Source organism: Meles meles, chromosome 3 (assembly GCF_922984935.1).
Source record: "Meles meles chromosome 3, mMelMel3.1 paternal haplotype, whole genome shotgun sequence".
Classification (NCBI taxonomy): domain Eukaryota; kingdom Metazoa; phylum Chordata; class Mammalia; order Carnivora; family Mustelidae; genus Meles; species Meles meles.
Window position 1 is genome coordinate 137,747,038 of NC_060068.1, and position 27,896 is coordinate 137,774,933.

General features: G+C 48.0%; 1 protein-coding gene across 2 annotated transcripts; it reads left to right on the forward strand.

Annotated features, from left to right (window-relative positions):
* Positions 1-27,124, forward strand: FAXDC2 (fatty acid hydroxylase domain containing 2). Of its 2 annotated transcripts, none has more exons than XM_045999614.1 (9): positions 1-233; positions 12,551-12,598; positions 14,855-14,946; positions 15,076-15,179; positions 18,925-19,028; positions 23,067-23,272; positions 23,767-23,872; positions 24,240-24,406; positions 25,239-27,124. In XM_045999614.1, the coding sequence occupies exons 2-9, from the start codon at positions 12,551-12,553 to the stop codon at positions 25,393-25,395; spliced, it is 984 nt and encodes a 327-aa protein (XP_045855570.1). In that variant the 5' UTR covers positions 1-233; the 3' UTR covers positions 25,396-27,124. The 2 variants fall into 2 exon arrangements, with proteins under 2 accessions (XP_045855570.1, XP_045855569.1); XM_045999613.1 differs by having other exon boundaries at positions 59-233; positions 18,925-19,046.
* Positions 27,125-27,896: the final 772 nt, after the last annotated feature.

Genomic DNA, 27,896 nt, shown 5'->3' on the forward strand with positions numbered 1-27,896 from the left:
TCTCCAGTCTACGCAGACCCAAACTTTTTCTCTCGTCACGTGCCTGGACCGAGCCAGTCGGCTGCTCCGTAACTCGATCACTGTGACCGGCCTCTCCAAGCCACTGAGGAGCCGCGAGGGTGGGCAGCCGCGCAGTGACAGCACCCGCCTAGGTAGGGGCCGAGGAGAAGGGGAGGCGAGCGTGGGCTGTGGACCGGGACCTCGGAGGAGCTGGGACACGGGCCACTGCAGAGGTGAGCGGGAACTGCCGGGGAGGGAGCTGTTCGCCATCGTCTGGGCGCTTCCGAGTTCCCTTACAGAAAGATAAAGTGCGTTCTTCTCTCCGCTGCTCCCTCTCTGTCCTCTGCCACGTATAGAACAAGTGAGATTTGCCTCTGATCGTTGATCTGGGCCGTCTTCTTGCTGCCCAGAGCACCTGACAAGGCCCTTGCTGATGTCTGCAGACTCTGCCTTTGTGCCATCCCCTCCTCTGTTCTCTTGTTCGGTTAGCACCTGACTGTCTGTCCTGTCAGATGGACAGGGTTTGGCTTCACAACCCTATGAATAAAGGGCAAACTCTAAAGTCAGAACTCCGAAGAGGAAAAGCCAACTGCAAGTCTGTCGGGAAGCCACAAACTGCTTCTCTGACCTGCCGGGATCACCTGGAAGGCACATAGCCAATTTTAATGGTCTTAAAAAAAGATCAAGGTGTGAGGTAGAGATGGGCAACCGTGTCCAAGCTGTCTTGTCACCACATACAAAGATGTATCGGTAGTCTCAGAATTACTGGCCGTTCCATAGTTCCCGGGAAGGACTCCCACAAAGCTTCCTGGGTGAGAGGATGCAGTCTGTGTGCGTCGATGGGGATGAACGATAAGGCTGGTAGTTTCCAGGGGCTCATATGGGCTCCTTGGGGCTTCAGGCAAGCAAGACAGGATACAGACTGCGGTTTGCTTCAGTTCCATGCGCAGTTCCAACCACGTCTCTTGCGTTGAGAGATCATGATTCTGAAATCAATTTGATAAAACAGAAAAGCTCTGAACATCAGCCTCTGGCCATAGAAATAAAAGACCTTAGTCCCAGGGAAAGGTGCTGATAACTTGAAAGCAAATATTAGACACCTTCTGAGAGCAAAACACAGTGCTTTTTTTTTTTAAGATTTTTTTTTTTTAAGATTTTATTTATTTATTTGACAGAGAGAGAGATCACAAGTAGGCAGGAGGCAGGCAGAGAGAGAGGAGGAAGCAGGCTCCCTGCAGAGCAGAGAGCCTGATGCGGGGCTCGATCCCAGGACCCTGAGATCATGACCTGAGCCGCAGGCAGCGGCTTAATCCACTGAGCCACCCAGGCGCCCCTTTTTTTAAGATTTTGTTTATTTATTTGACAGACAGAGATCACAAGTAGGCAGAGACGCAGGCAGAGAGAGAGAGAGAGGAAGCAGGCTCCCCGCTAAGCAGAGAGCCCGATGCGGGGCTGGACCCCAAGACCCCGAGATCATGACCTGAGCTGAAGGCAGAGGCTTTAACCCACTGAGCCACGCAGGCACCCCAACACAGTGCTTTTTAATTTAGTTCTCCTTTCCTTTTTTCAGCAGATACTGAGTGTCTGCCACATGGCAGGCTTGTGGACCTCACAGTAAACAAACAGGCAGGCTCCCTATGAGGCGGGACAGGCCGTTCCTAAATGATACACATACCCCATAGAAAAGGCAGGGAAGGGAACGTTGGTAGAACAATCCTGAGGCTTTTGGCTCGGAGTCTTACTTTCCTTTCCCGCATTTCGTCTTCTGGAATGAGAATCTTTTCATCTACAAAAGCCTCGCTTGTGCTTAGACCTTGGTCACAGCAGCTCCTCAGAATCTTCCTCACCACAGGCTGTAAGCTGGGCAACTACATTTCTGGTCAGTGTCCTCACCCCTAGAGACAACCCGCTCAGCTTTTTCCAAGACGATGAATAGCCTGAGAGCAGAGTCTGAGGTGGTGGGAGTTCTCGTCCTCCTGTTGGTCGCCCTCTCCCGATGTCATTTCCCACTTACGAAAGAGAATTTGTGCTCTTCCAAACACACACTCAGCGTCCAGCAAAGTCTCAGGAAGCCTGGATTTTCCCAGAAACTGTGTGGAGTTTGGAATAAGTCAGTTCTGCTCATTGAGGCTAATCTTTGCTTATAAAATAGAAGAGGTGGATTAGACAATCAACGAGGTCTCATTTGTCCTTTTTTTTTCTCCTTTGAAAGTAAATAATTCTAATAACTTCACAGTATGTTTACAAAGAAACAGTACATAGTCGTGTAAAGATGGTGTATCTTATACCTATAAAATGGGAACCCTCATCAACCATGCAGAATATTCAGGGACCGAGAATCTAAAAGAGGGACACCTGGGTGGCTCAGTCCGTTAGGCATCTGCCTGTGGCTTAGGTCATGATCCCAGGGTCTTGGGATAGAGTCCCACATGACTCCCTGCTCAGCGGGGACCCTGTTTCTCCCTCTGCCTGCCTCGCCTTGCTTGTGCTCTCTCTCTCTGACAAATAAATAAAAGCTTTAAAAAAAAAATCTGGGGGCGCCTGGGTGGCTCAGTGGGTTAAAGCCTCTGCTTTCTGCTCAGGTCATGATCTCAGCGTCCTGGGATCAAGCCCCGCTTCGGGCTCTCTGCTCGGCAGGGAGCCTGCTTCCTTTTCTCTCTCTGTCTGCCTCTCTGCCTACTTGTGATCTCTGTCTGTCAAATAAATAAATAAACTTTTTAAAAAATCATAATAAAATAAATAAATAAATAAAATAAATAAAAATAAAAATCCGAAAGTGTCAGGCTGCAAAAAAAATTTAAGTCCCTACCCCCCCACCCTATTCCTCTGTTCTGTCTCTGTTCTGTATTCAGATTCTCAAGATCATGAACATCAGCTTTAGCCTCACTGTATCATTTTCCTAGACCGAGAATTCTGCAATAAATAGCTTGCATAGTCAGAATCATCTGCTTTCAAAAGAACCATACTTAAAAAGTATCTAATTTGGATAATCTCACAATATGTATCAAATTCCCTTTAAAGGGGAATCAGTTCATTGTTACGAAGTAGTAGAATATTTTCCTTTGGTGCCTTTCTTTCTTTCTCTTCCGTCAATGCATTCTCATCCTATGCAATTTTATATTCTCCTCCTACATACTTTCTCACTTGAAAAATCAAAGCTATATAGTATTACTTTATTAAATAGGGCAAGAAGCATCTCCTATTCATCTTTGTATCCCCTATGGCTACCTTTGTATCTTGCATACAGTAAAGGTTTCTTGAAAGAATTATTACTATTCTAGAGAAAACATGTTCTGTTTTCCCTCTGGTATTAAAACACAGGCGCGTGCTCGCAGTATCTAATCCATTATTCATGGCTAATAGAGGCTGATCTCATTCCTTTGTTACTTTACAACCCTGATGCCCACCCTGCATGCACAGCATCAGCACATTCTACACTTTTTGCAGACACAGTTGGTATAATAAGCACTGAAATCAAGTTCTGCCACTAATAGCCGTGTAATTTGAAGCTGAACACTGAGCCTTTCTATGCCCCCATGTCTTCCAGTGGAAAACAGTAGCATCTCACTTGAAGGGCTCTGAGATCACGTCTAGCTGTTAGATGGGAGACTTTAGAAAGGTAAAGGAAAAGGTCAGAGAGAGAAAGCACAATAAAAATGGAGTGATTATAGCACTTGAACATATTAAGTGTTAATAATTGTCATTGGCTTTATTTGCCAAAATCTCTAACTTGAGCATTCCCACTGGCAGTCAATGTTAAGGAACTTCTGTGGTTGAAGACACATCTGCCTACCATGTTTGGGGACTTTCCTAGAACCTTCCTATAGACTCTGTTCACTTAAAACTGAAAACACATCTGCCAGAAGGTAGAGAGGCACAGAAAACAAGCTGCTGTGGCATAAAATATTCAGCAGAATATAGGGTTGTGCAGCTTAGAGGAGTCAGCCACCTATGTAAATATCTTGGGAGATAATGTGGGGTATTAGCTTAGCCAAAGAACACATATGGAGAAATGCTTCTCTGCCTCCACTGAGATCAGATGTGGACAGAAAAATGTTGGGACTTCTTCAGCCAAAGAGGCCTTCCCAGCACCAGAAGATAAACAGTCACCTTTCCTTTGGCCAGAAGGTTTACCTGGAGCTGAGGGTTCCCAGGTAGAACTTAGATATCTGCCTCTCACCACTCAGTCTGGTGGCACTCAGTTTCCATCCCATGGACACAGTGGGCGTCAGCACTCTGCCTTTGGTTTTTTTTGTTGTTGTTGTTTTGTTTTTGGTTGGTTTTTTTTTTTTTAATAGACTGTATTTATTTATTTGAGAGAGAGAGAGAGTACGCACATGAGTGGAGAGAGGAGTAGAGGGAGAGGGAGAAGCAGACTCTCTGCTGAGCAGGGAGCCTGATGAAGGGCTCAATCCCAGGACCCTAGGATCATGACCTGAGCGGGAGGCAGACGCTTATCCGACTGAGCCATCCAGGTGCCCCAGGACACTCTCTGCCTTTGGAATCAAGCAGAGCTGCCTCCTTCCAGGGTCAAGGTCTCATGGTACAGACAGTCATCCTCATCTCTCTTAGTTCTTGTTTTTAATTTTAATATCTGGTTCTGTTTATTTATACTTTAGACCCAGTCTCCATCTCAAAAGAGTTTGAAATAGCTTCCAATAAAAGATATATACAATAGAACAGCTGCAAATAGCTAAAAACTGATAAGCACAAATAAATACCTTTCGTACTGTTCTGAATTGTGATCTGTAGAAAAAAGAACCAGAAGCTTTACTGCTATTGCTCTTCTTCGAGACCATGTAAAGTTGTTAACCCTTCTCCTGATCCCCTCTGCCTCCCCCTCCCTGTCACCGCAAAAAAAGGAGAAGAAGAAACAAAGCACTGGTTCTTTTTTTTTTTAATGTTATGTTAGTCACCATACAGTATATTGGTTTTTGATGTAGTGTTCTATGATTCATTGTTTGCGTATAACACCCAGTGCTCATTGCAATATATGCCCTCCTTAATACCCATCCCTGGGATGCCCCATCCCCCTCTGCCCCTCCCCTCTGAAACCCTCAATTTGTTTCCTGGAGTCCACAGTCTCTCATGTTTGTCTCCCCCTCTGATTTCCTCCCCGCCTTCATTTCCCCCTTCCTTCTCCTAATGTCCTCTATGCTATTCCTTATGTTCCACATAGAAGTGAAACCCTATGATAATTGTCTTTCTCTGCTTGACTCCATCAGAGTTACCTTTAATAATCTAATGAAAGCTATGGACCTTTCTATCCTGAAGAATGAACATGGAAAAAATTGGCCTATACTTTCAGGGGAAACAGACTTCTCAAAGGAATTGAAATTAATCTGATTTTTGAGAAAGGGAAAGCTAATTAAAGAGAGAGCTAATTACGCTACAAATCTTCAATAAAATGTTTCCAACAAATGGGCATTGAATTTATTTTAAAAACTTTTACCAGTTCTGTAATTTTCTGAATAGGTAAAAACGTACTCATGGTACCAATTCAAAAGGCAGGAAACAGCATATAGTAAAAAGATAGCCTTCCTTCTACCCTGTCCCCCAGTGGCCCGGTTCACCTCACCAAAAGCCACCATTGTAAACAGTTTCTTAGATACTCTTCCAGCAGTAGTCTAATACTCTATGGACTATCCCATGCACACTTAAACAGGACACACACACACACACACACACACACAAATATTCCATGCATTGTTTGCATTGTTTTTTTCCCCACTTAATACTTCTGGAGAGTACACACAAAGTTGCCTTATTCCTTTACTGGATGAAAATTGTTTCACCATTGGATGCAATATAATTTACATGTTTTTTTTTTTTTTTAAAGATTTTATTTATGGGGCGCCTGGGTGGCTCAGTGGTTTAAGCCTCTGCCTTCGGCTCAGGTCATGATCTCAGGGTCCTGGGATCGAGCCCCGCATCGGGCTCTCTGCTCAATGGGGAGCCTGTTTCTCCCTCTCTCTGCCTGCCTCTCTGCCTACTTGTGACCTCTCTCTCTGTCAAATAAATAAATAAAATATTTAAAAAAAAGATTTTATTTATTTATTTGACAGAGAGAGATCACAAGCAGGCAGAGAGAGAAGAGGAAGCAGGCTCGTTCTTGATAGCTAAGGGTCTGTTTCTTGGTTTACCCTCCCTCTCTTTTTTTTCTCCCTGTGTTCATTTGTTTTGTTTTTTACATTCCACATACTAGTGAAATCATACGGTATTTATCTTTCTCTGATTTATTTCACGTAGCATTATACTCTCTAGCTCCATCACTTTGTTGCAAATGGTAAGATTTCACTCTTTGTGATGGCTAAATAATATTCCACTGTGTACACTTTGTGTGTACATATGTGGGTATATATATATATATATATAGTTTATCTGTTCCATATATATACATATAATATATATATATATTCCATACATATACACACACCCCACATCTTTATCCATTCATTAATCGATAGATGCTTGGGCTGTTTCCATAATTTGGCTATTGGAAATAGCACTGCTGTAAACATCGGGGTACATGTATCCCTTTGAATTAGTGTTTTTGTGTTCTTTAGGTAAATACCTAGTAGTGCAATTGCTGGATCATAGGGTAGTTCTATTTTTAACTTTTCTCTTTTTTTAAGATTTTATTTGTTTATTTGAGAGAGAGAGAGAGAACGAGCAGTGGGGAGGGCCAGAGGTGGGGGGAGAGAGAGAGAGTAGCAGACTCCCTACTGAGAGCTGGAAGCCTGATCCGGGGCTCAGTCCCAGGACCCGGAGATCATGACCTAATCCAAAGGTAGACACTTAACTGACTGAGCCCCCCAGATACCCCTGTTTTTAACTTTTTGAGGAACCTCCATACTGTTCCCCACAGTGGGTGCACCAGTTTGTGTTCCCAGCAACAGTGCAAGAGGGTTCCCCTTTGACCACATCCCTGCCAACACCTCTTGTTTCTTGTACTGTTGATTTTAGCCATGCTGACAGGTGTGAGGTGGTCTCTCAATGTAGTTTTGACTTGCATTTCCCTGATAATGAATGATGAGCATCTTTTCATGTGTCTGTTGGCCACCTGGATGTCTTCTTTGGAGAAGTGTCTATCCATGTTTTCTGCCCATTTTTAATTGGATTATTCATTTTGGGGCATTGAGTTTGGTAATTTCTTTATGTATTTTGGATACTGACCCCGTATTGGATATGTCCTTTGCATATATCTTCTCCAATTCCATAGGTTGCTTTTTAGCTTTGTTGATGTTTCCTTAGCTGTGACAGAAGCTTCTCATTTTGCTGTAGCCCCAGTAGTTTATTTTTGCTTTTGTTTCCCTGGCCTTAGGAGACCTATCTAGAAAAAAGTTGCTACAGCCAATATCTGAGAAATTACTGCCTGTGCTTTCTTCAAGGACTTTTATGGTTTCATGTCTCAAACTTAGGTCTTTAATCCATTTCGAGTTTATTTTTGTGTGTGGTGTAAGACAGTGGTCAAGTTTCATTCTTTTGCCTGTAGCTGTCCAGTTTTCCCAACATAGTTGACAAGATAGTTTTTTTTCCCGTTGCATATTCTTTCTTGCTTTGTTAAGATTAATTGACCATATAATTGTGGATTCATTTCTGGGTTTTCTATTCTGTTCCATTGTTCTATTCTGTGTCTGTTTTTGTGACATCTTGTTTTGTTTTGTTTTTTAAGTATGATGTAGGGGTGCCTGGGTGGATCAGTCGGGTAAGTGTCTGCCTTTGGCTCAGGTCATGATCCCAGGTTCCTGAGATCAAGCCCTGCATCAGGATTCCTGCTCACTGGGGAGTCTGCTTCTCCCTCTCCCACTGCCTCTCCCTGCCCCCCCCATCTTGTGCTATCTCTCAAATAAATAAAATCTTTTTTAAAAAAAGATTTTAAAAGTATGATCTAGGAGCACCTGGGTGGCTCAGTGGGTTAAGCCTCTGCCTTCGGCTCAGGTCATGATCTCAGGGTCCTGGGATCAAGCCAGGCATCGGGCTCTCTGCTCAGCAGGGAGCCTGCTTTCCCACCCTGCCTGCCTCTCTGCCTACTTGTGATCTCTGTTAAAGAAATAAATAGCATCTTTTTTTAAAAAAAAAGTATGATCTAGGGGCACCTGGGTGGCTCAGTGGGTTAAGCCTCTGCCTTCAGCTCAGATCATGATCCCAGGGTCCTGGGATCGAGTCCTGCATCGGGCTCCCTGCGCGGCAGGGGGCCTGCTTCCTCCTCTCTCTCTCTGCCTGCCTGCCTCTCTGCCTACTTGTGATCTTTGTCAAAGAAATAAATAAAATCTTTTTTTTTTAAGTATGATCTAACTAAAACCCAGCATTCCTTGAATAAAGGAAAATCAAAGGAAAAATGAAATCAAGAAGGAAAAGCTTCAGTTTTGAGGTTGGAGATCATGTGTCTGAGTGCAGAGAAAACCTGGGCATTGTCTTCCTCTAAAGATTTCTTGGGTATGCCAGATCTCCTGCCCTGCTCAGTATTTTCTTAGCTCTGGCACGGACTTCTAGCCTAGTACTTTCCATACAGATTTTGGAATGGGGTTTGTGTAAATGAGGGTTTCTCATTTATTGTTGCATCTCCAGGGTTCCTTGCACAAAGTAAGTTCTTCATAAATGTTCCTGAAAGGAACAGATGAGTTTCTAAAGATCAGAGACCATGTCCCATTAGCTTCTGGACCTCTTGGCAAAGATAATAGGTGATGCTAAGTGGGGGAAAGGCTAGGATGAGGCTCTGGCTTATAAGTGAAGTTCCCACAGCAGAGCAGTCCCGAAAGCTTACCAAATAAACCCCCAGTCCTTCTGTTTCCTTCCCAGAAGGGATGGTTATCTCAACAGGGTCAACAGAGCCTTTCACAGTTCCCAGCAAGAACTGAGGATGGAAATCCAAGGTGATAGAAAAGTTCTGCCCGTCAGCAAATGACTTGTACACATTGAGAGTCTCAGCTCAAGGTGCTTCCTTTGACACTTGGTTCCTTATCATTTTCTTTAAAGATTTTATTTATTTATTTGACAGACAGAGATCACAAGTAGGCAGAGAGGCAGGCAGAGAGAGAGGAAGAGATACAGGCCTCCCGCCGAGCAGAAAGCCCGATGCGGGGCTCGATCCCAGGACCCTGGGATCATGACCCGAGCTGAAAGCAGAGGCTTTAACCCACTGAGCCACCCAGGTGCCCCTATTTTTTTTTTTTTTAGAGGTTTTTATTTACTTCTCAGAGAGAGAGAGAGAGCACATGTAGGCAGAGGGAAAGGGAGAAGCAGGCTCTCCCCTGAGCAGGGAGCCCAACATGGGACTCGATCCAGGACCCTGGGATCATGACCTGAGCTGAAGGAAGCTGCTTAACTGAAGGAGCCACCCAGGCACCCCTAAATACAATTCTAAAGTCCCTTCAGCCTTACCAGCAGAGCATGTGATCCAACTGTTGGATTGTTGCCATGCTGATGGGTGAGAAATAATTTCTCATTGTAGTTTTATTTCTTTTAATGTTTTATTTATTTGAGAGAGAGAATGAGGAGAGGAGCAGAGGGGGAGGGAGAGGGGCAAGCAGACTCTGCACTGAGTGAGGAGCCTGATGCCAGGCTCAGTCCCGTGACCCCGAGATGATGACCTGAGCCAAAACTAAGAGTTCGCCACTCAGCTGACTACGCCACCTACACATCCCCTCTCATTGTGGTTTTAATTCACATTTCTCTTATCATAGAGGAGGTTCCACATCTGTTCAGTTCAAAGTGCATTTACATTGATTTCCTTTTATCATATGTTACATTCCTGTATATGTCTGTTTCTGGACTTTCTCATGCATTACATATGTCTGCCTGTTCATATGCTAGCACCACACTTAATAGAGCTCTGCAATAAGACAGGTAGTGAGATACTCAACAAAATCAAGCTGGCTGGCAACTCAGGGCAAGCACCATCCCCAGCCACCCAACTACCAAATCCAGCCACTGTCCCAGGCTGCCATTTTCCTGGAGAAACCATGGCGTTGTTTCAGATAAGGAGAAACGCTTCAAGTTTGTTGTAAAAACACTTAAGAGGGATGCCAGGAAGCTACTGGAAAAGGCCAAAATTAAAAAGGGCATTCAGAATGGCACACACAAGTTGCAAGAATGCATACCAAAGACACAAACCATCAGAAAACTTGAGCAATTAAAAAAAATACAAAAACAAAAAAAGCCAAGCAATTAATTTCTTGAGGTTAAGGCCTAAAGTTGATGCCATGGCAGCCTGGGAGCAAACTGCAGTGACAGTGAGCAAAGGCAAATCTGTGGCAGGTGTCGCCCTAACTATGGGTGCCGCACTGAGGAGTATGAACGCGGACAAAAAATTTCTGCCTGGAAGGATAAAAATAGCATAGATCTTTTGAGAGAGAATGAAATAGAGAGATCACTCACATTCACATAACTTACCGCAGTATTTTGTTATAACTGTTCTATTTTATTGTTACTAATCTCTTATTGTGCCTAACTTACCCATTAAGCTTTATTATAGGTAGATAAATGCGTAGGAAAAAGCATAGTACATGAATGGCACAGTACCACCTGCGCTTCAGGCACCCACTGGGGGTCTTGGAATGTATCCTCACAATTAGGATCCAAAAATAGGGAGGATTTTACCTTTCTCTTCCCAATTCTTTACCTTTGCTTATTTTCTGTTGTCTAATTGTGTTGACGAATGCCCCACTGAATGTTAAAAGTAGTGGTGATGGTGAACGTAATTCTTTCGTTCAGGACTTTAATAGTACGCAGAGAGAGGAGGAAGCAGGCTCCCTGCTGAGCAGAGAGCCCAATACAGGGCTTGATCCCAGGACCCTGGGATCATGACCCGAGCCAAAGGCAAAGGCTTAACCCAGTGAGCCACCCAGGCACCCCAGTCCTGTGCTATCTTGAATTTGGCTCCAGCTCCACCCCCTGTTCCTCTCTACTCCCATCCTGAGGCCTTTCCTGCCATTCTCTTCTCAGTTGCTGGACTTCAGCCTGTATTGCTAGGCTTGCTTCCAGCTGGACTAGGAGCAACTTGAAGGCAGTGTCCTTGCCATGGTTTTCCCAGTGTGCCCTGCAGTACCCATGCAAGGCCATGGGGCCTGGTACAGAGTAGGTCCAGTGGATCGTGCTTGTTTGATTAAATTAGGTGGGTTGGATTTCATGATGTCGTTGGTATCTCCCCCATCGGGTCGACTTAGGGAAGTTCCATTCTGTAGCAGTGCAAACTTCTAGCTTCTGCTTTCTGCCAAGAAGAAGGGATGGGAGTCGGGACTGGGTGAGAAGACATTTGCCAGAGCCAGCCTGTGCCCCATAGACCTCAGGGGATGGCCATTCCCTTTACCAACCCACAGCCCATAGCTTATATAGCCAGGGTTGACAGTGAAGTCTCCCAGAACCACGTCAGGAAAAAGTCCAAAAGGCTGTTTCCTAGCCTCTGCCCTAAGAGACTCCGATTTGGAGCGTAGCCTGGAAATCCAGGTTTCGACCAATCCCCAGGTGACCAATGTAGGAGTTTCCACGGTCCATCTGGGCCAGCACTGGCCCAACAAACCAGATCCTCTGATTCATCCGCTCAGTGTACGTGGGCTATGCACGTCCTGTGCGAAGGCCCCAGGAAGGGCACACCAGAGAGCCCATCCTCATGGCCGTTAACAGTCTCCCAGCAGAGATAACACACCGAGGGACACTGTTGTTATGCTCATTTTATGGCGAAGGAAACCGAGGCTCAGAGAGGACATTTTGGCCAAGGTCATAAAAGCAGTAAGTTACAGACCCATTGATGACAGAACCTTGAGAAAGGTGTCAGATTTCCAGACTCACTGTCTAATGATTCCTGCACGTAAATACACTGCTCATTCAAATCCTGTTGAACAGGTTACAAAATGCTTCCATTTCAGTCAGTGTTGTTTTTTTTTTTTTTAAAGATTTTATTTATTTATTTGACAGAGAGAAATCACAAGAGAGGCAGGCAGAGAGGGAGGAAGGGAAGCAGGCTCTCCCCTGAGCAGAGAGCCCGATGCGAGACTCGATCCCAGGACCCTGAGATCATGACCTGAGCCGAAGGCAGAGGCTTAACCCACTGAGCCACCCAGGCGCCCCCATTTCAGTCAGTGTTACAAAACAGCCCCTGTGTATGGTAGCCTGAGTTCACAGAGGTTACACTAGCTGTCCATGCAGATCATGGGCCAAGCCCTGGCTTCAGTCCAGGTGCCTTGGGGCTGTAGGCCATCAGCAGTTAGAGAGCTTTCTTCTGAATGAGACAGGGTTGTGCTGAGGCAGGGAGTAAAGCTATTCCAGGGGAGAATTTGTCACAGTTCCTCCCGTAGAGAACCCTTTCCTTGACGATGGAGTCCCCCACTGACGACTCTGATTCGTGTTACCTGTGCCCACCCACATCAATTCCATCTCCAGATGTGGGAGCCCAGACAGAGGTTATCTAACTCCCTAGATGGTTTTAGTCAGTAGCCAGCTTTAAAAACCACACCTAGCCATTCCCCTCGACTTTCTTCAGTCCGCCTTTACACTTCCTTGGTTGCCTTTGAACATGACCTCATGACTCACTGGTGCTTTCTTGTTCCAGATGAAGGGAGAAGCTGGAAGAATGCAACACAGTGACAAGCCAAAGCAGGTAACTCCCGGCACCCCACCCACCGAGCTAGTGAGAAGGCAGCCACTGGCTCCTTCCATAGCTGCCCATTCTGTGGATCTGGGGTCTCCCCCAAGGTCTAGGGGTTGCTGACACATTGGTGGTGTGCTCATCTCAGTAGCTGGGCAAAGACCACTGGATTCCCGGCTAGCGTGTAACTCAACTCCTTTGCCCATGCGAGGTAGCACGAAGCCAGGAGAAGACCTGAAAAGCCTTATGGCCGTCTTCCTGTTGTCTCCTGGCCCTGAGGAAGGCCCCATCCCTCAGGCCTTTGAAACCACCCTTTTTTATAACTGCGCTGGAGATAGGAGAACCCCACTGTGGGCTGGAAACTGGGATTGGAAACCAACCCTTGACCCCAGCTGATTTCTGAACTGACTTCTGCCCTGTGCTTTTGCATGGCACAGAGATCTTTGGCTTGTTTATAGTCCTTTCACTTGCGCTGCCAGAGAGAGATAACACAATCTCCCCCCCCCCCCAAAAGTAGCTACTCTCCTATGAGAAATTGAGGGTTTTTTTGTTTTTTTTTTTTATTTTTTTAAAGATTTTTATTTATTTATTTGACAGAAAGATCACAAGTAGGCAGAGAGGCAGGCAGAGAGAGAGAGAGAGAGGGAAGCAGGCTCCCTGCCGAGCAGAGAGCCCCATGCGGGACTCGATCCCAGGACCCTGAGATCATGACCTGAGCCGAAGGCAGCGGCTTAACCCACTGAGCCACCCAGGTGCCCGAGAAATTGAGGTTTTTGATTTAATTTAGCTTGATCTGATTACACGCAAATGAAAAATTCCTAGCGAGTCTGGAAAAGTTCATGAAAAGGGTCCTCTGAATACTGAAAAGGGAATAATTGCCAAGCCCGAGTTAAATGTCTGGCAAGCTTGAGGGTGAACGTTCCATGGCCTGCTTAAAAGAACAAGTTCCCCTGATTGGTCCATCCAGCCCTCAAGGAGAGAGGGGAAAGTTCATTTCCAGAGCTCAGGACCCTGAGAGGCACTAGTTTCAAAAACTTTTCACTGGCCACGGAATATAACTTTGTTCTCTTTGGTCTTTCGATTGGAAGTGCGAGAAGGTAACGCTGAAAATAAACAGACTGGGGCAGATTCACGTTGCTCCCAACGGCTCAGTCCAAACAGCCTGCTCCTTCCGAGCTCCAAAGTCTGGGTTAAAACATGGTGTCCTGTTAAAGCAGCTTCCCTGCGGCCAACGGCCCCTGAGCCTGTGTCCGTGGTCCAGCTCGCTGACTGCAGGAGATCTTCGGGCACACAGCTGCGGGGACCAGCCAGCTCTCTCCTGGGAAAGGATATAAGCAGACTCGGTCTGGGCTTCGAAATAGGAGAGGGAAGGGACATTTGTCATTTCTGTCCACGGTACAGTGGAAATTGGTAACACAGCCGGTAGCATTTTCCTTCTCCAAATCCAGCAGCTTGTTTGACCATCAAGTTTGCAATGATCTCTGCTTTAGACTTTTTGGAGGAGACTAGGTCAGGGACCACCCAGTGATGGCCAGGGGTCTGTTCTTTCCCTTAGAACTGCTCGTTATCCTGGGCAGGGGCAGCCCAGGCTCCTCTCATTAAAAGCAGAGGAATTATTAAAAGTCAGAGCATGTGTTCATTCATTCTTTTTTCTTCCTGAGCAGGAGGGGAATGGGGATGGGGAAAGAGGTGTGGCCCATGAACAGTTTCTGCAGATGTTTCTGTGCTGGCTCCACCTTGCCTGCCCACTGGAATTAGCTGGGGAGCTTAAAACAACAACAACAACAACAACAAAAAAACAAAAAAACATAGAGACCCAGGTCTCACCCTGGAGACTCTAATGTAATCAGGCAGGGAAGGAATCTGGGAACTGGGATTTTTTTTTTTTTTTTTAAAGCTCCCAGGTGATTCCAGTGCCCCGAGAATGGGCATCCCTGTTCCACAGGAGGAGTGGTACTGAAGCCCCACTGCTGGGGAAGGCTTACCTGTCCTTCTCAGGGTGACAGAACTGCATGCTAGTTTCTCTGCAGTCCAGTTTATTCTCTTCCCCTCCCCAGCCTTGAACTTGCGTTTTCATGAACACACCCACATACAGCCCCAGAGCTCTTGATAAGGAAGAGCCTCCCACAGAAGCTGGGGAAAGGTCAGCAGATGTGTGATGCTGACGTGGTTGAGATACTGACCCCACATCTTCCCTGCCAGGACTAGTTGTGAGCTGTCTGTAACAGCAAAAGGCTCGCTGGAGCCTGACACTTTCTTGTCCTCTAGGAGGGACACATCTGGGGCTCCATGAGGAGAACAGCTTTCATCTTGGGCTCTGGCCTTCTCTTGCTTGTGGCCTTCTGGAACTCAGTCACATGGTGAGTTGCCAGCTTTCTTTCCTTCACGACCTGGGGACAGCGTGCTGGGGATCCTGAGGCGGAGTGTGAAGTAAGGAAATGTCCACCCTCCAGTCTTCACCCAGAAACCTCAATGACTTCTCTTTCAAGGCATCTTCAGAGATTCTGGGGCGCTTCTGGCTATTTTTGGCAAGCCCAGTGGGAGAGGCTGCTGTTGACATTCGAAGGGAAGGAGTGGACCCTCTACATTATAGGTGAGCCTTCCAGACCACAAGTGCTTAGGGTTTGGGTACACGATCACAGCTTAATTCTTTGTCTGTGGTTTTCTTCTCTACTTTGAGATTTCTCAGCTCCTTATTCCAAGGAATGAAGATGTTTACGACAGCGGTAATCCCAAAGAGGGCTAATCATAGGTAGTCTGAAATGGCTGCCTAAGGATTTCTAAGAAAAGAACCTGAGACTCCCCTCCCCCTGAAAATAGAAAAATTTTAAAAGAAACCGTGTGTCTGAAAATGAATGCATGTTTCAAGTACCAGTCCTGCTTCTGGATGTCGGGTCCACAAGCACAGAGAGCCGCTTGATCTCCTGTGAGACTGTGTCCTCATCCCTGGTGTAATCTAGCTCTTGAGGGTTGACAACAAGTGGTCACTTAATATTAATATTTGTTGATTTTTTTAAAATATTTTATTTATTTGACAGAGAGAAATCACAACTAGGCAGAGAGGCAGGCAGAGAGAGAGGAGGAAGCAGGCTCCCTGTGGAGCAGAGAGCCCAATGCGGGGCTCGATCCCAGGATCCTGGGATCATGACCTGAGCCGAAGGGAGAGGCTTTAACCCACTGAGCCACCCAGGTGCCCCTATTTGTTGATGTTTTGAGTGACTCACAAGAAGCCAAAGAAAATGTGGTGGAAGAAAAAAGACATTTTAACATAGGTATTTATATCAGCATTATCGACAATGGTGAATGTCCTCAATCACGAGTTCATTCACATAAAGAATGTTAATGTTACTCTGTGCCAAATTTTTTTTTTTTAAAGATTTTATTTATTTATTTGGCAGAGAGAGATCACAAGTAAGCAGAGAGGCAGGCAGAGAGAGAGAGAGAGAGAGGGAAGCAGGCTCCCCGCTGAGCAGAGAGCCCGACGCGGGACTCGATCCCAGGACCCTGAGACCATGACCTGAGCCGAAGGCAGCGGCTTAACCCACTGAGCCACCCAGGCGCCCTCTGTGCCAAATTTTGATGGAGGATATAGAGATACTTAAGATGAATTGTTTATCTCATTTAAATAACTATGTCATAGGTGTGCCTGGGTGGCTCAGTCAGTTAAGCATCTCCAGTTCTTGATTTGGGCTCAGGTCACAATGTCAGGGTCCTGAGATAGAGCCCGGTTTCAGGCTCTGTGCCCCTGAGGAGTCTGCTTGGGATTCTGTGCCTTTCCTCCCTCTGCTCCTCTCCCCACTTCCCCTGCCTCCCACGCGTGCACTGTCTCTCAAAAAAAAAAAAAAAAAAAAATAATAATAATAATAATAATAAACTATGTCACAGTCTAGAAGGGGAGATTAAAAAAAAAAGTGCGAGTTGTCACAAAACAAAAGTACAAATAAAATGTCCTTGACAATTGTTTTCAGCTGGAAGAACTCTGAAAACAGGCTAAACATTAAATATGACGGGTTCAGTGCAAGTTGTCATTGAAGAGTCATTGAAAAGAACAATGTAGATTGCAAACATATATGGGGAAGTAGTGGGAAAACATTTGATAAATATACATATATATATATTTGTTACAGTGATGGGAAAACTGCCTTTCACTCCAATGATAAGCAAATACGAAGGAGATCAAGTTTTAAGTGTTACAGCTGGAAAAAAGTTCAAGATCTTATCTTGTCGGGGCTTTTATTCTGTATTCCTTCAGGAGCCTTTGGATCTACAGGGTGGCACTACCTTGCTGGTTGGCCCGCTAGGCAACCACCAACATAACATTATTTTTTTCCAAATTAAGAAAGCATGTAATTTCTTTTTTTTTTTTTTTTAAGATTTTATTTATTTACTTAACAGAGAGAGATCACAAGTAGGCAGAGAGGCAGGCAGAGAGAGACGAGGAAGCAGGCTCCCTGCTGAGCAGAGAGCCCGATGCGGGGCTCGATCCCAGGACCCTGAGATCATGACCTGAGCCGAAGGTGAGGCTTAACCCACTGAAACCGCCCAGAAAGCATGTAATTTCTGAGAATAAAAGTAAATACATGTTCATTGTTAAAAATAAACATCAGAAAATTCCAGTAAGCATAAAGTGAAAGTCACCCACTCATATCCAAGAAATATCCACAGTTAATATATTAGTATAAGTTGTATAAATAATATATAAATTAGTATAAATATAGAAGAGTCTATATTGGATATATGGTTGAACTTAGACAATACCAACTATTTTTTTAACTATTCTTTTTTCATTGAATAGATTGTGGGCATCTTTCCATGTCAGTTCGTATAAACTGACTTTACTATTTTAAGCTGCCCAGTCTGGTCCGTTATATAGAGATACTCTAATCTGTTTAGTCCATTCCCTATTAATAGACACTCAGGCTCCTTAAGGGTTCTATTGTGTTTGTTTTATGTGGTAATGGCTATATATGTGTATGGACGTGTGTGGCCTTTTTCTTTTTCTCCCCCCCGCCCCACCCCCTTTCTGTTGCTCTTCTCTTCTTTGGATACTGCCAGATTGCTCCCTAGGATCCTGTGTTAATCCTGTTTCCCCACAGCGCTGGCCAAGTGTTTTTCAGGTCCCAGTGGACGCAGGCACTGGGGTTTCTGGTGGGAGCAAGAAGGGTACAGGAAGAAGAGTATGGAGGTACAGAGCTAAGTAAAATGCCCCTGGCCCTTGGGATATTTAGAAGGAGGCGCAGAAGACGGACAACGTTACTAGTGCAAGAGTTAGGTAACATTGTATTGTTATTCCAGTAAGTGGCAATCCTGGTACAGAAAGTGCTTGTTTGTTTATAGTCAGAGATCAGAGATTCTCAGAAAGACTTTACAGGAAAGTGGGATGTGGAGCAAAAAAAAAAAAGGCCCTATCTAAATTTTGCAAGTGTGGATCACCAGTTTGCTAAAGTAGCCTGCAGAGCATCAGTGCTGTTTGATGTGAATGGGCGGGGTGGCGGTACAATTTATCATCCAAAGAGGAACATTCGTGAGACTAGATGAGGTGGTGGTAATAATTACGCTAGACTGCCTGATATAAATTCAAACTGTCCTGAGCAAACGGGTACAGGGCCATCATGTTCTTAGGTGTTCTGAGAAAATAGAGTTCCTAGGTGTAAAAAAGGATTGGGAAAGGCTGAGCTTAATTAACCAAGTCAAATGGGTTTCTCTTAGAGCTGCTAGCAGGCTAGTCTGGACCATGGCTTTCCAAGAAAGTGGGTATGAACCCTGTTTAACCAAGGATGCCTTGAGAGATGAGTTTTCCACTTTGGGAACTGCTGGCTAGATACCTGAACTCCCACTGCTTAGTTCATAGGGTCATAGGGATTAAGGTTCTGACTGACTCCTAGTCTAGTGCTCATTAGGAACCCTGTCCTACCAAGCACTTCCTCTGCTTTTCCCTCCCTTGGGAATTCATAAAGTATTCAATGGGCACAGACTCCCAGCTGTCAAGCTAAATTTATTTGTAGTTTGTGTATTCATTATTATATGGATTTTATATTTGTTAAATAGAAATAAAATTTATAATAATTTTTTTTTGTCTTCAACAACCTAGAAGGTTGTGGTCTCCATTTTACAACTAAGAAAATAGAGACACTCCTTAAGTGACCTGGCCAAGTTCCCCTCAGCTAGTTAGTTACCCCAGGACTAAAGATAAGACCCTCTGGCCAGGAGCACCAAGACCTCCCCAGCAAGGGACCGTCTACCACGCAGCCTTGGTCCCATCAGGCTGTGTTCCGTTAATACATGTGCGGTGAGAACCCGAAGTGCCCTGATTGTTTCCTTCTGCTCCGTACCCTCAGGTGCCACCCAAGTACCAGTTCTGCTCTTCTGGGCCTTCAACGGGCTTCTGCTGGTGGTTGACACAACTGGAAAACCTAACTTCATCTCCCGCTACCGAATTCAGGTTGGCAAGAATGAACCAGTAAGTGTGGCAGTGGCTTCTCCGGGTCAAAGCATAGAGGGTGCGAGCAGAAGCCACACTCACAATGCTCACCATGGGCCTGGGAGAGAGCACGGCCTCTGCGAGCCAAGTTACTGGGTACAAGGTTGGAGAGAGGAAATAATCTGTCCCAGATCTCAGAGCCAGCCAGGCAGGACAAATATCCTGAACTTCTGATTCCCATCTGTGGCTCTGCACCTGCCTGTGCTGCCCCACAGCACTGTGATCAGCACTGTGGGAACCAGAATGATGGGCTCAGCCTGGTACCCCGGCTGAGTGCAGAGACAGCAGGCAGCTTCCCCCTCAGTGGCCGGGGTCGGGACGGCCATGGCCGGATCCCGGAAGCACGGAGGACAGCTGTTGGAACAGTGGCTGGCCCACGATGGATAGAGGGGTGTGAATGTGTGGGCGGTGGCTGCTTTTCAAGCAGGTCCTCCTTCCCAGTCATTCACTTCAACTGCGGGTGTGTAGCTTATCCACAAGAAGCCAGTCCTGGACCCTGCTTACAGGGAGCTCCCGACCCAGTACCCAGGTCTTTGACTTACATGGCACTGGAAGGGAGCCTCCCCCCTTCCCGCACCCCTCCTACCTCTCCACCCCTCCCCCACCCCAGTCCTGGGCCCTCAGCCCAGTCTCTGGCTTGTGCTTTGACAACCTGCAGGAGCCTTTTCTTACACAACAAGTTCATTCTTAACCAGATTCTTTCCCAAGCTCCACCTGAAACCACGTTCTGGCTCCCTTCCCAGAGAACACACTTCTAAATGCCTGCCCAGGTGCCTAGGTCACTCACCTTGGCATCAGGGCATTCTGCCACAGCCCAGCACTCCAGAAAGCAGAATGGGTGAAAAATAATGCCCTTGACCCAGGATTTCAGAAGAGCCTCTTCCTAAACCAGAGCTACTGGTCAGGTGCACTGACTCCACTCATTTGAGATTTTCTCTGCCAGCCAATGCGTGGGCTTCCTCGGGGTCCAGCTTTGCAGGCATGGGCTGGGGCTGATGTCAAAGCCAGTGCTGGGCTGTTGAGAGCCCTTCATCTGTCAGACCATGGCAGTCTCCTCACCAGGCACCACGGAGTAAATGCTCAAGGCCAGGGACTGTCCTAACCTTCGTGGTTCAGACGAGGAACAGGCTCCGAGGTGTGACGTGGGTAGCTGATGCGCGCTCCAGCTCTCTGCCTCAGGGTTCGTGCTCTCACTCCCAGGCCACAGCAGCTCCCAAGAGCATCACCCACCTTGACAACATTCTTGGTGACAGTCTACAGTGGTTGGAGAGCAACACAGGGAAGGTCTTTGTGCCTGCTGCCAAAGCCGAGGTTCAGAAAGGGGCCGTGACTAGCTCAAGGTCAGAGTGTCACTAGGAAGCAGAGCCTAGGCCCCTCTCATCGGACTCCAGGTCTGGTGTCCCCACAGTGTGGGCCTCCACAGACACCCAGCCCCCTGCCCGGTTTGCTCTCCTGCTCTCCTGGACAGCCGGTTTGCATCTTCCCCTCCCTCCTCACATCCCCAGCACTTCCTTCCCTGACCTCCAGGAGGAGGACAGCCTTGCTTCCTCCTTCACTAAGCAGAAGAAAGATCCCACCAGCTCTCTCCACCTCAGCCGGTGAGCAGTACCTGCAACCAGGCTGTTTGAAAGAGTTGTCTGTGGGGTTTCCAGCGCCTCTCGGTCCACTCTTTTCACCCAGCATATTGTAATTACAAAAAATGGTAAACCTAGATACAGAAGTTGAAACAAAGCACTACGATGATCAGTCATTCACCTGTCACCTGGATTCACCACTTTTAAACATTTTACAGTATTTGCATTATGTAGATGTAGAAACACAAATACGTACGCACCTGTAATTTTTAACTTAACCATTCGAAAATAAGTTCCAGACATTACAGACCTCGCCTGCAGTGCTTCAGCTGGTATTTCCCTGATAACCGCAAACCCACCATCTCACCTCTTGTGTGAACCTGCTCAGGTCAGGCCCTCACCCCCCCACCGCTCCACCCCAAGTGCTCTCGAAGGTTCCTCTCATTGGCTCTAGCAGGCTTGTCTTCACAGCTGCTTGTCTCTGCATTCTTGCTGTATATTCTCCTACCCGGCTTTCCACTTCTCCTCCCATCTTTGTGGCCGCTCCTTCACAGTTTTCCCTTCTGGTGTCTCCTCTTCTCTCCCGCCTCTTAATGCTAAGCATCCTGGGGTTCAGGCCTTGCCCCCCACCTCCGGCTTCACCCCTCACCTTTCTCTTCCAGTGTCATGACTTGAAATACAGTCTATATGCCGACAGCGCAGATTTCTCTCTCTAGCCCAAGCTCTCTTCTGAATTCCAGGCTCGGATTGCCAAAGGCCTCTTTGACATCTCCCATCCAGAATGTCCCCAAGAGAACTTCTGATCCTCCCCTCAACGTCTGCCACCCACATTCTGGAAGGGAGTTCATGGCAGGGCCCCCTTCACTACCCCCACTGGTCCGAGCGGTCATTCTCTTCTGCCTCCAGGACTGCAGTTCTCACTCATCTCTCGGTCTAGTCTTACTCTTCCAGTCTGTGGTCAGCGCAGTGACCGAGTAATCCTGTGAGAGTTTGTCACTTCTCTGCCCATCATGACCCAGCATTTCCCTTATATTAAAAGCCCGTTTTCCCAATGACCTACAAGGCCGGCTATGCTCTTGCTCCTCCCCACCATTTTGGCCTCACCTCCTACTTCTCACACTCCTCTCCTGTCAGAGATGCCCGTGAGGTGCAGACAGCCGTTCACCAGCTGTGCCCTTTGCCTGAAGACCCCCTGCAGCTCTCCTTTCCCTCACCTTCCTCCCTTCTCTGTTCAGATCTCACCATCTCCACAAAGTTCACCCTGACCATTCTATTTAAGATTACTGGCACCAGGAATAGAAACCCAAGGAGGGGAGGAACCTTCGTTTTGCTCATGCTTGCTTCCCAGCACACAGGACACCGCCTGTAGTGTCGAGGGTGCTCAAGACCTATCAGCCGAATCACTGAAGGAGTAAACATGCATGACACCCTCCTCTTGGTCAGGGTTTCTGGAAGGTGTATGGCTTCATCTATGGGTGCTCCCAAAAAAGGCTGGCCTGGCCTGGCTTCACCATGGGATGGAACTGAAAGCTTAGAGAGTGGGTTCGAGTCCGTTAGTCCATGCAGTGCCAGAGAAAGCTGGAGGAAGAGCAAAGCCGAAGCCTGACGACCACTCAGAACTCAGCCCTACCTTGCAGCCAGAGCCCCTCCAGCTCACGGAGGCAACTCAGGGAGATATCCCTTCTGACCAGTCCCCAAACTAGTCAGGACCCAGAAAATGACCCGTGGTCATGGGGCTATTCCAGGGAGCCCCAGTGCTCTGAGGAAGGGAAGGGTCAGGTACTGATTCTTGGGCAAACGCTGGCTATTTGAGGGTGAGAGATTTGGAGCCAGCTCGCCAGAGAAAACCTGGACAGAGTGCTCAGGCAAGTCCCCATCCTGACAGCTCCACCATGAAAACCAGGAAGACCAAGTCACAGGAAGTTTAGTCAAGACCTGGATAGGCAGTTCTCTAGCTCACCTTCTCTTCACTCTGGGCCTGGTCAGGGAGGCTGGGCCACAGGAGGGGGCAGGTGACCTTGATCTCTGCACCTGATCATGGTCAAGCCTCTATGGATGAGGAGGGGCTCAAAGGCTGAAAAAGAATATCAACCTGAGAGTTGACAGCCTTCTCCAAGCACCCTGGAGGCACCCTACAGTGCCTGTCAGGAGTATGTCTGGGCCTGGCCGGAGAAATGGGGAGAACAGTGGTGACACTTGGCAGGAAGAAGACAGGCTCAGGCTGACTGGAGGCTGCTGAGAAGGGAGTTTCCCAAAGCAGGGTTATCACTGGATGGGCCACCCCAGGGCTTGGGCAGCAGCCGGGGGCTGCTGGCTATGGCCAGACGTCACACCGAGCATCCACCCCAGAGTGAAGGCCCCCTGCGAGCGGGTCACAGCGAAGGCGTTTCTAGAAGGGAAAGACCTCCTTCCTTACCTTGGGCAGGTGGACGCCGAGAAACTACGCCAGTCTGTGCGCACAGTTCTCTTCAACCAGTGCGTGATCTCTCTGCCCATGCTGGTCTTCCTCTATCCCATCCTCAAGCTGTGGGGAGACCCCTGCCGCCGAGAGCTACCCACCTTCCACTGGTTCCTCCTGGAGCTGGCTGTCTTCACTCTGATTGAGGAAGTCCTGTTCTACTACTCACACCGGTGAGCTGGTCCCGGCCCAGACACAGCTGGCTGCTCACTCTCCCAGGGCTCACTTGGAAGGGAGGAAATTGAGGCCTCAGAGCAACACCACCTGGCCTCAAAAGCCGCTTCATAGTTAAAGTGGACACAACTGTTTGTTCCGCGACTGACAACTTGAGGCAACTGACAGACGTCCAGCAAAGAAAGCTGCCTGCATTCGTGGGCAGTGGGGCGCTTTCCCACTTGTTTCCTTACTGAATTTGTTGTGGACACCATTCCCGCCATCCCCACAGCTAGTACAGCTGAGGTAGAGAGAGGCAAAGTAACCCACCCCCAAATTATGCAGCATAAGAGGTGGGGCTAGAACACAGGGGCAGGTCTGAGTGCCAATCCAGTGTGTTTGCAACTTTGTTCCATAGGTGGAACTCTTAGCTCTTACCTTTGGTTTCTCATGGTCTGGCGGGAAAGGGAAAAGGGGGACTGGCAGATTATTAACTATTAACTATTTTTTCCAGGCTCCTTCACCACCCAGAATTCTACAAGAAAATCCACAAGAAACACCATGAGTGGACAGCTCCCATTGGCGTGATCTCTCTCTATGCCCACCCTATCGAGCACGTGGTTAGTAGAGGTCTCCTCTCCAGAGGCAAAGGGGAGAGGGCCCCAACCACCTTCCCAAAGGCCTCCCACAGAGAATTAAGACCACAGTGGCCCTTTCTCCCTTCTTCCCATTCACCAGCTACCATTCATTGTTGACCCAGTCTGTGCTAGGCTTTGTGAGATGCCCAGTGGAAGTTATCTCAAACAGTAACTTGTCCCAAAGTTAAAAAGTTGAAGGACTCCAGTGAATCAAGGTCCTGCAACTCTTTCAGCTTCTCCAGATCTGAGTCAAGGAAGTCCTGCGGTACCACCCTGGGGCAAAGTGGACACCCATTGGGTCCCCTCCATCTCCCTGGGGCCCACCTTCAAAACAGCCCTCCCCTTGCAGGTCTCCAACATGCTGCCAGTGATGGTGGGTCCCATAATAATGGGCTCCCACTTGTCCTCCATCACCGTGTGGTTCTCCTTGGCCCTCATCACCACCACCATTTCCCACTGTGGCTACCACCTACCTTTCCTGCCTTCACCTGAATTCCATGACTACCATCATCTCAAGTAAGACCTCTTTCCCCACTGTGGGTCCTTGGGCAATAGCCTTCACCTTCTCTCCTGGAGATTCCAGGAGCAGACATGACCCAGGTATCTTCAGTTTCCTTGTGATGGTACTAGTGGAGGGAGAGTTCTAAAGGTTGGCAGAATAATGACCATGCTGGACCCAGATCACCTTGCTCTCTTCTTCCTTCTTCCTAACACTGGGTCTTCCTGCAGCTGAGGGTTTTTAATCGTTACTTAGGTCCTGGGCCCTTTGAGTACCTAATGTAAGCTATGGACACTGTCAGAACCATGCAAATACACCTAAGAATACTGCACATGATTCAAGGGGAATTGTCTGTTTCCGTAGTGTGGTGGTTATCACGTCTGCCTCACAAGGGGAATTGTCCTCTCTGAAAGCCTCTGGGCTTTTGCAAGTGTGGTCTACAAACCTCCAGCGCCATAATCACCTGAGATACCTTGATAAAACGCAGGTTTCGGGGCTCCGCTGCCCATTGCTGAATCAAAGCGTGTGGGGCAGCAGACTCGCGAACTGTGTTTTAGTTAAATGTTCTGGGAGATTCTGATGGAGGTGGCTCTGAACCAACCTGAACAAGCCAAGCTCTGCCACACCTTCCGACTTGTGTGCGGCGGAGTCAGATAGCTTTTCAAAAGGAGAGCGTAGCTTGTCAGTCCGGAGTGGCCCCAGAAACGTGCACAACTCCCTGGGATGTTCTGATGGAGGTGGTCAGCATGTTGGGGATGGCTGTTTGGGGTAGGAGGGCTTAGAAATGTAAGGCTAGCATGAATGAAGAGAACAGCACACCAGTCTCCCGCATCATCCTCTCTCCTCCAGGTTCAACCAGTGCTATGGGGTGCTGGGGGTACTGGACCACCTCCATGGCACCGACACGGTGTTTAAGCAGACCAAGGCCTACGAGAGACACATCCTCCTGCTGGGCTTCACCCCACTGTCTGAGAGCATCCCGGATGCCCTGAAGAAGATGGAGTGAGAGAGGGCCCCAGGGCCATGCCATCCTGGCTGTCCCCCTCAGTGGACTGCTCCGGTGGCCTGAGGCATTCTGATTGTACCAAACTTGCTCCTCCAGCCATTCACTAATGACGGCAGCACTGGGGCAGGGGATTAGATCAGCTTCCCAGAAAAGCAGGCCAAGGATGGGGCCAGGGCTCCCCCAGCTGCCGCTATTGTCCCTCACAAGGAACAAGAAGGACTTGGCTTAAGGAAGGGGGGGAAACAGCTCCCCAGAATGGAGGCCAGTGAGAAGAAACCACTTCTAAGAGCGGTCCTGGTGAGTCCCCCTGGTCGTTTGCTGTGGAAGGGGAAAGATGACCCCAGATGACCTTCTTATGACCTAGACAAGATACAGAGAATGCAAAAGTGGCGGTGAGATAGGAAGCTAGTGCCAGCTCTGGGAGATCTCCGGGTGCCAGGGGGTGAGGGAACCAGAAGGTATTACTTTGCCCCTTCCTGTCCCCAAAAAGCTTTTCTCATATCCTACTCTGGCCAGGGCGAGGACACCCTCATTTCCAAAACACACATACACACACAGTTAGCTAACACAGGCCCCATTTCAACTCTGCCCCATTGCAAACATCATCCCTCTATGAAAAGAAAAAAGCCTATCACAGAGTGCCCCTCCCTGGATGAAAACCGGGATATCAAACAGATGCACACCAACCCCCACCTTCAGCCAGATGTGGAAACACAGAAACCACAGGCCAAACCCCGCCGACCTGCTAAGCTGGAGGTCCTTTTATCTACAGAAGGGAGGGTCAGAGTGCCTGACCTTTGGGGACACCCAACTGAGGAGGCTAGAACCCTCTCCAAGAAGGCAGAAAATCATGGCTGACCAAAGGGCAAACAAAACCCTTTTCCTTCCCCCAGATGATTAACCAGTTGTCTCAACACCATTTATTTCCAATGAAACTTTGTCAGGAACCTTATTATCTGAAACAAAACCGAAGACCTGCGTGGGCTGCAGCAGTCCCCAGCCTGGCCTTCCCTCAGCAGCTCCCAAGGACAGTCTGAAGACCACCATTATCAGTTACTAAACTCTTGTTATTTGGACTTTCAGCTGTCAAGAAAACCATCTATTGTTTTATAAACTACCTTAATACTGGATAGGGCCCAGTCTCCAGGCAGATCTAAGACTCCTTCCTTCCTATCAAGCCTACAACTCCAGACCTGCCCAGTACACCAACTGGGCGCTTACCAGTGTCCTCCTTGGCCTTACAAACCCCACCCGCCCCCTCCTCCAGTCTGGCCTTGGTGGGCTGGCCCCATCCCCAGAACACCCATGCCCTGAGCCTAAGTCTAGCTTCTGGTGCACCCATGGTCTTAACTGCCACAGCTGCTAGCCCGCACGCACAACCTATGCTCACAAGTAAACACTTAGGAAACAGCCCGTCTTCAGTATACTTAATAGGGTAATGAGGAATGTGGGAGGAGGAAGAATGGATGCCTTTTTTTCCCCGTGAGGGCTTTAGACTTTGAGGTACTGTAGAGGGTCAAGAGGCTGACAGTCTCTCATACCTTTTGGCAGCCAGGTGGTTGGGCTCTGACAGAGGGGCCTGGGCCCAGTCTCTTCTTCACCAAACAGAATGGCCCTGAGGTTTGTGAACAAGTGAGGCTTACGAATAGGCAGATGTCACCAAGTTCCCAACAGACCTCGTGAGGGTGAAAGGGGAAGGCATGGAAAATAAACTGATCTCTTAATTCCAGTAGGCGCTTCCATGTTTTCTGATTAGTCCTGACACTCCTAATCACATGGCGTCTGGGAGCCATAGCCGTGCAAGTAAACCATCAGTGGCCGCTCTGAGCGTCCTTACCAGGCTGTGGAAGTAGGGTGTCTGCCTGTCCCCAAATCCGCCTACAAAAGTCCCGGTTGCCACCTCAACTCTCCTTCAGCCCATGGAGGAAGCAGTGGTCCTCAGCACCTGCCCACGGAAAGAACGGTGGAATTCTTTGGAAAAACACTTCTGCTGGGATGCTTCATGGCTAGGCATGAGAGAGTGGTCGGTTAATGAGTAGGGAAGGCCATGCCTCACTTCCAGTTTTATGATTCTACATCTAGGCCAGACTGGCATTCCAAACGTTCCTTCTGCCAGTGCCTGGCCTCACGGGTCAGGGAAGAGCCATGGACAGCCCAGGGGCCAGTCACGGGTAGGGTGGGGTATAGTCATCATTCCAGCTTCAACCCTCAGGGCTCGCTGGCTGGCCTGGATTTCCCTAAGGCCACAGAGCACTGACCTGTTAGTTCTCTACAACCTAGCAGGGGAAGTCTTTGGTGAGGGGTGTGTTGGCTATCCATGAGGCATCCCAGCAACCTTCCTGGCTGTAAGGAGTTACAAGATGCCAAGCCACAGCCAGAGGACAGAAATCCCGGGAGCTATGCGAGGGGGCAGAACCCCCGGAGCTGCTGCCTGGCAGCTCTGCATTCTGTGGCACTGACTACCGCTGCCACGTCTCACCTGAGACCCAAGGTGGCTGTGA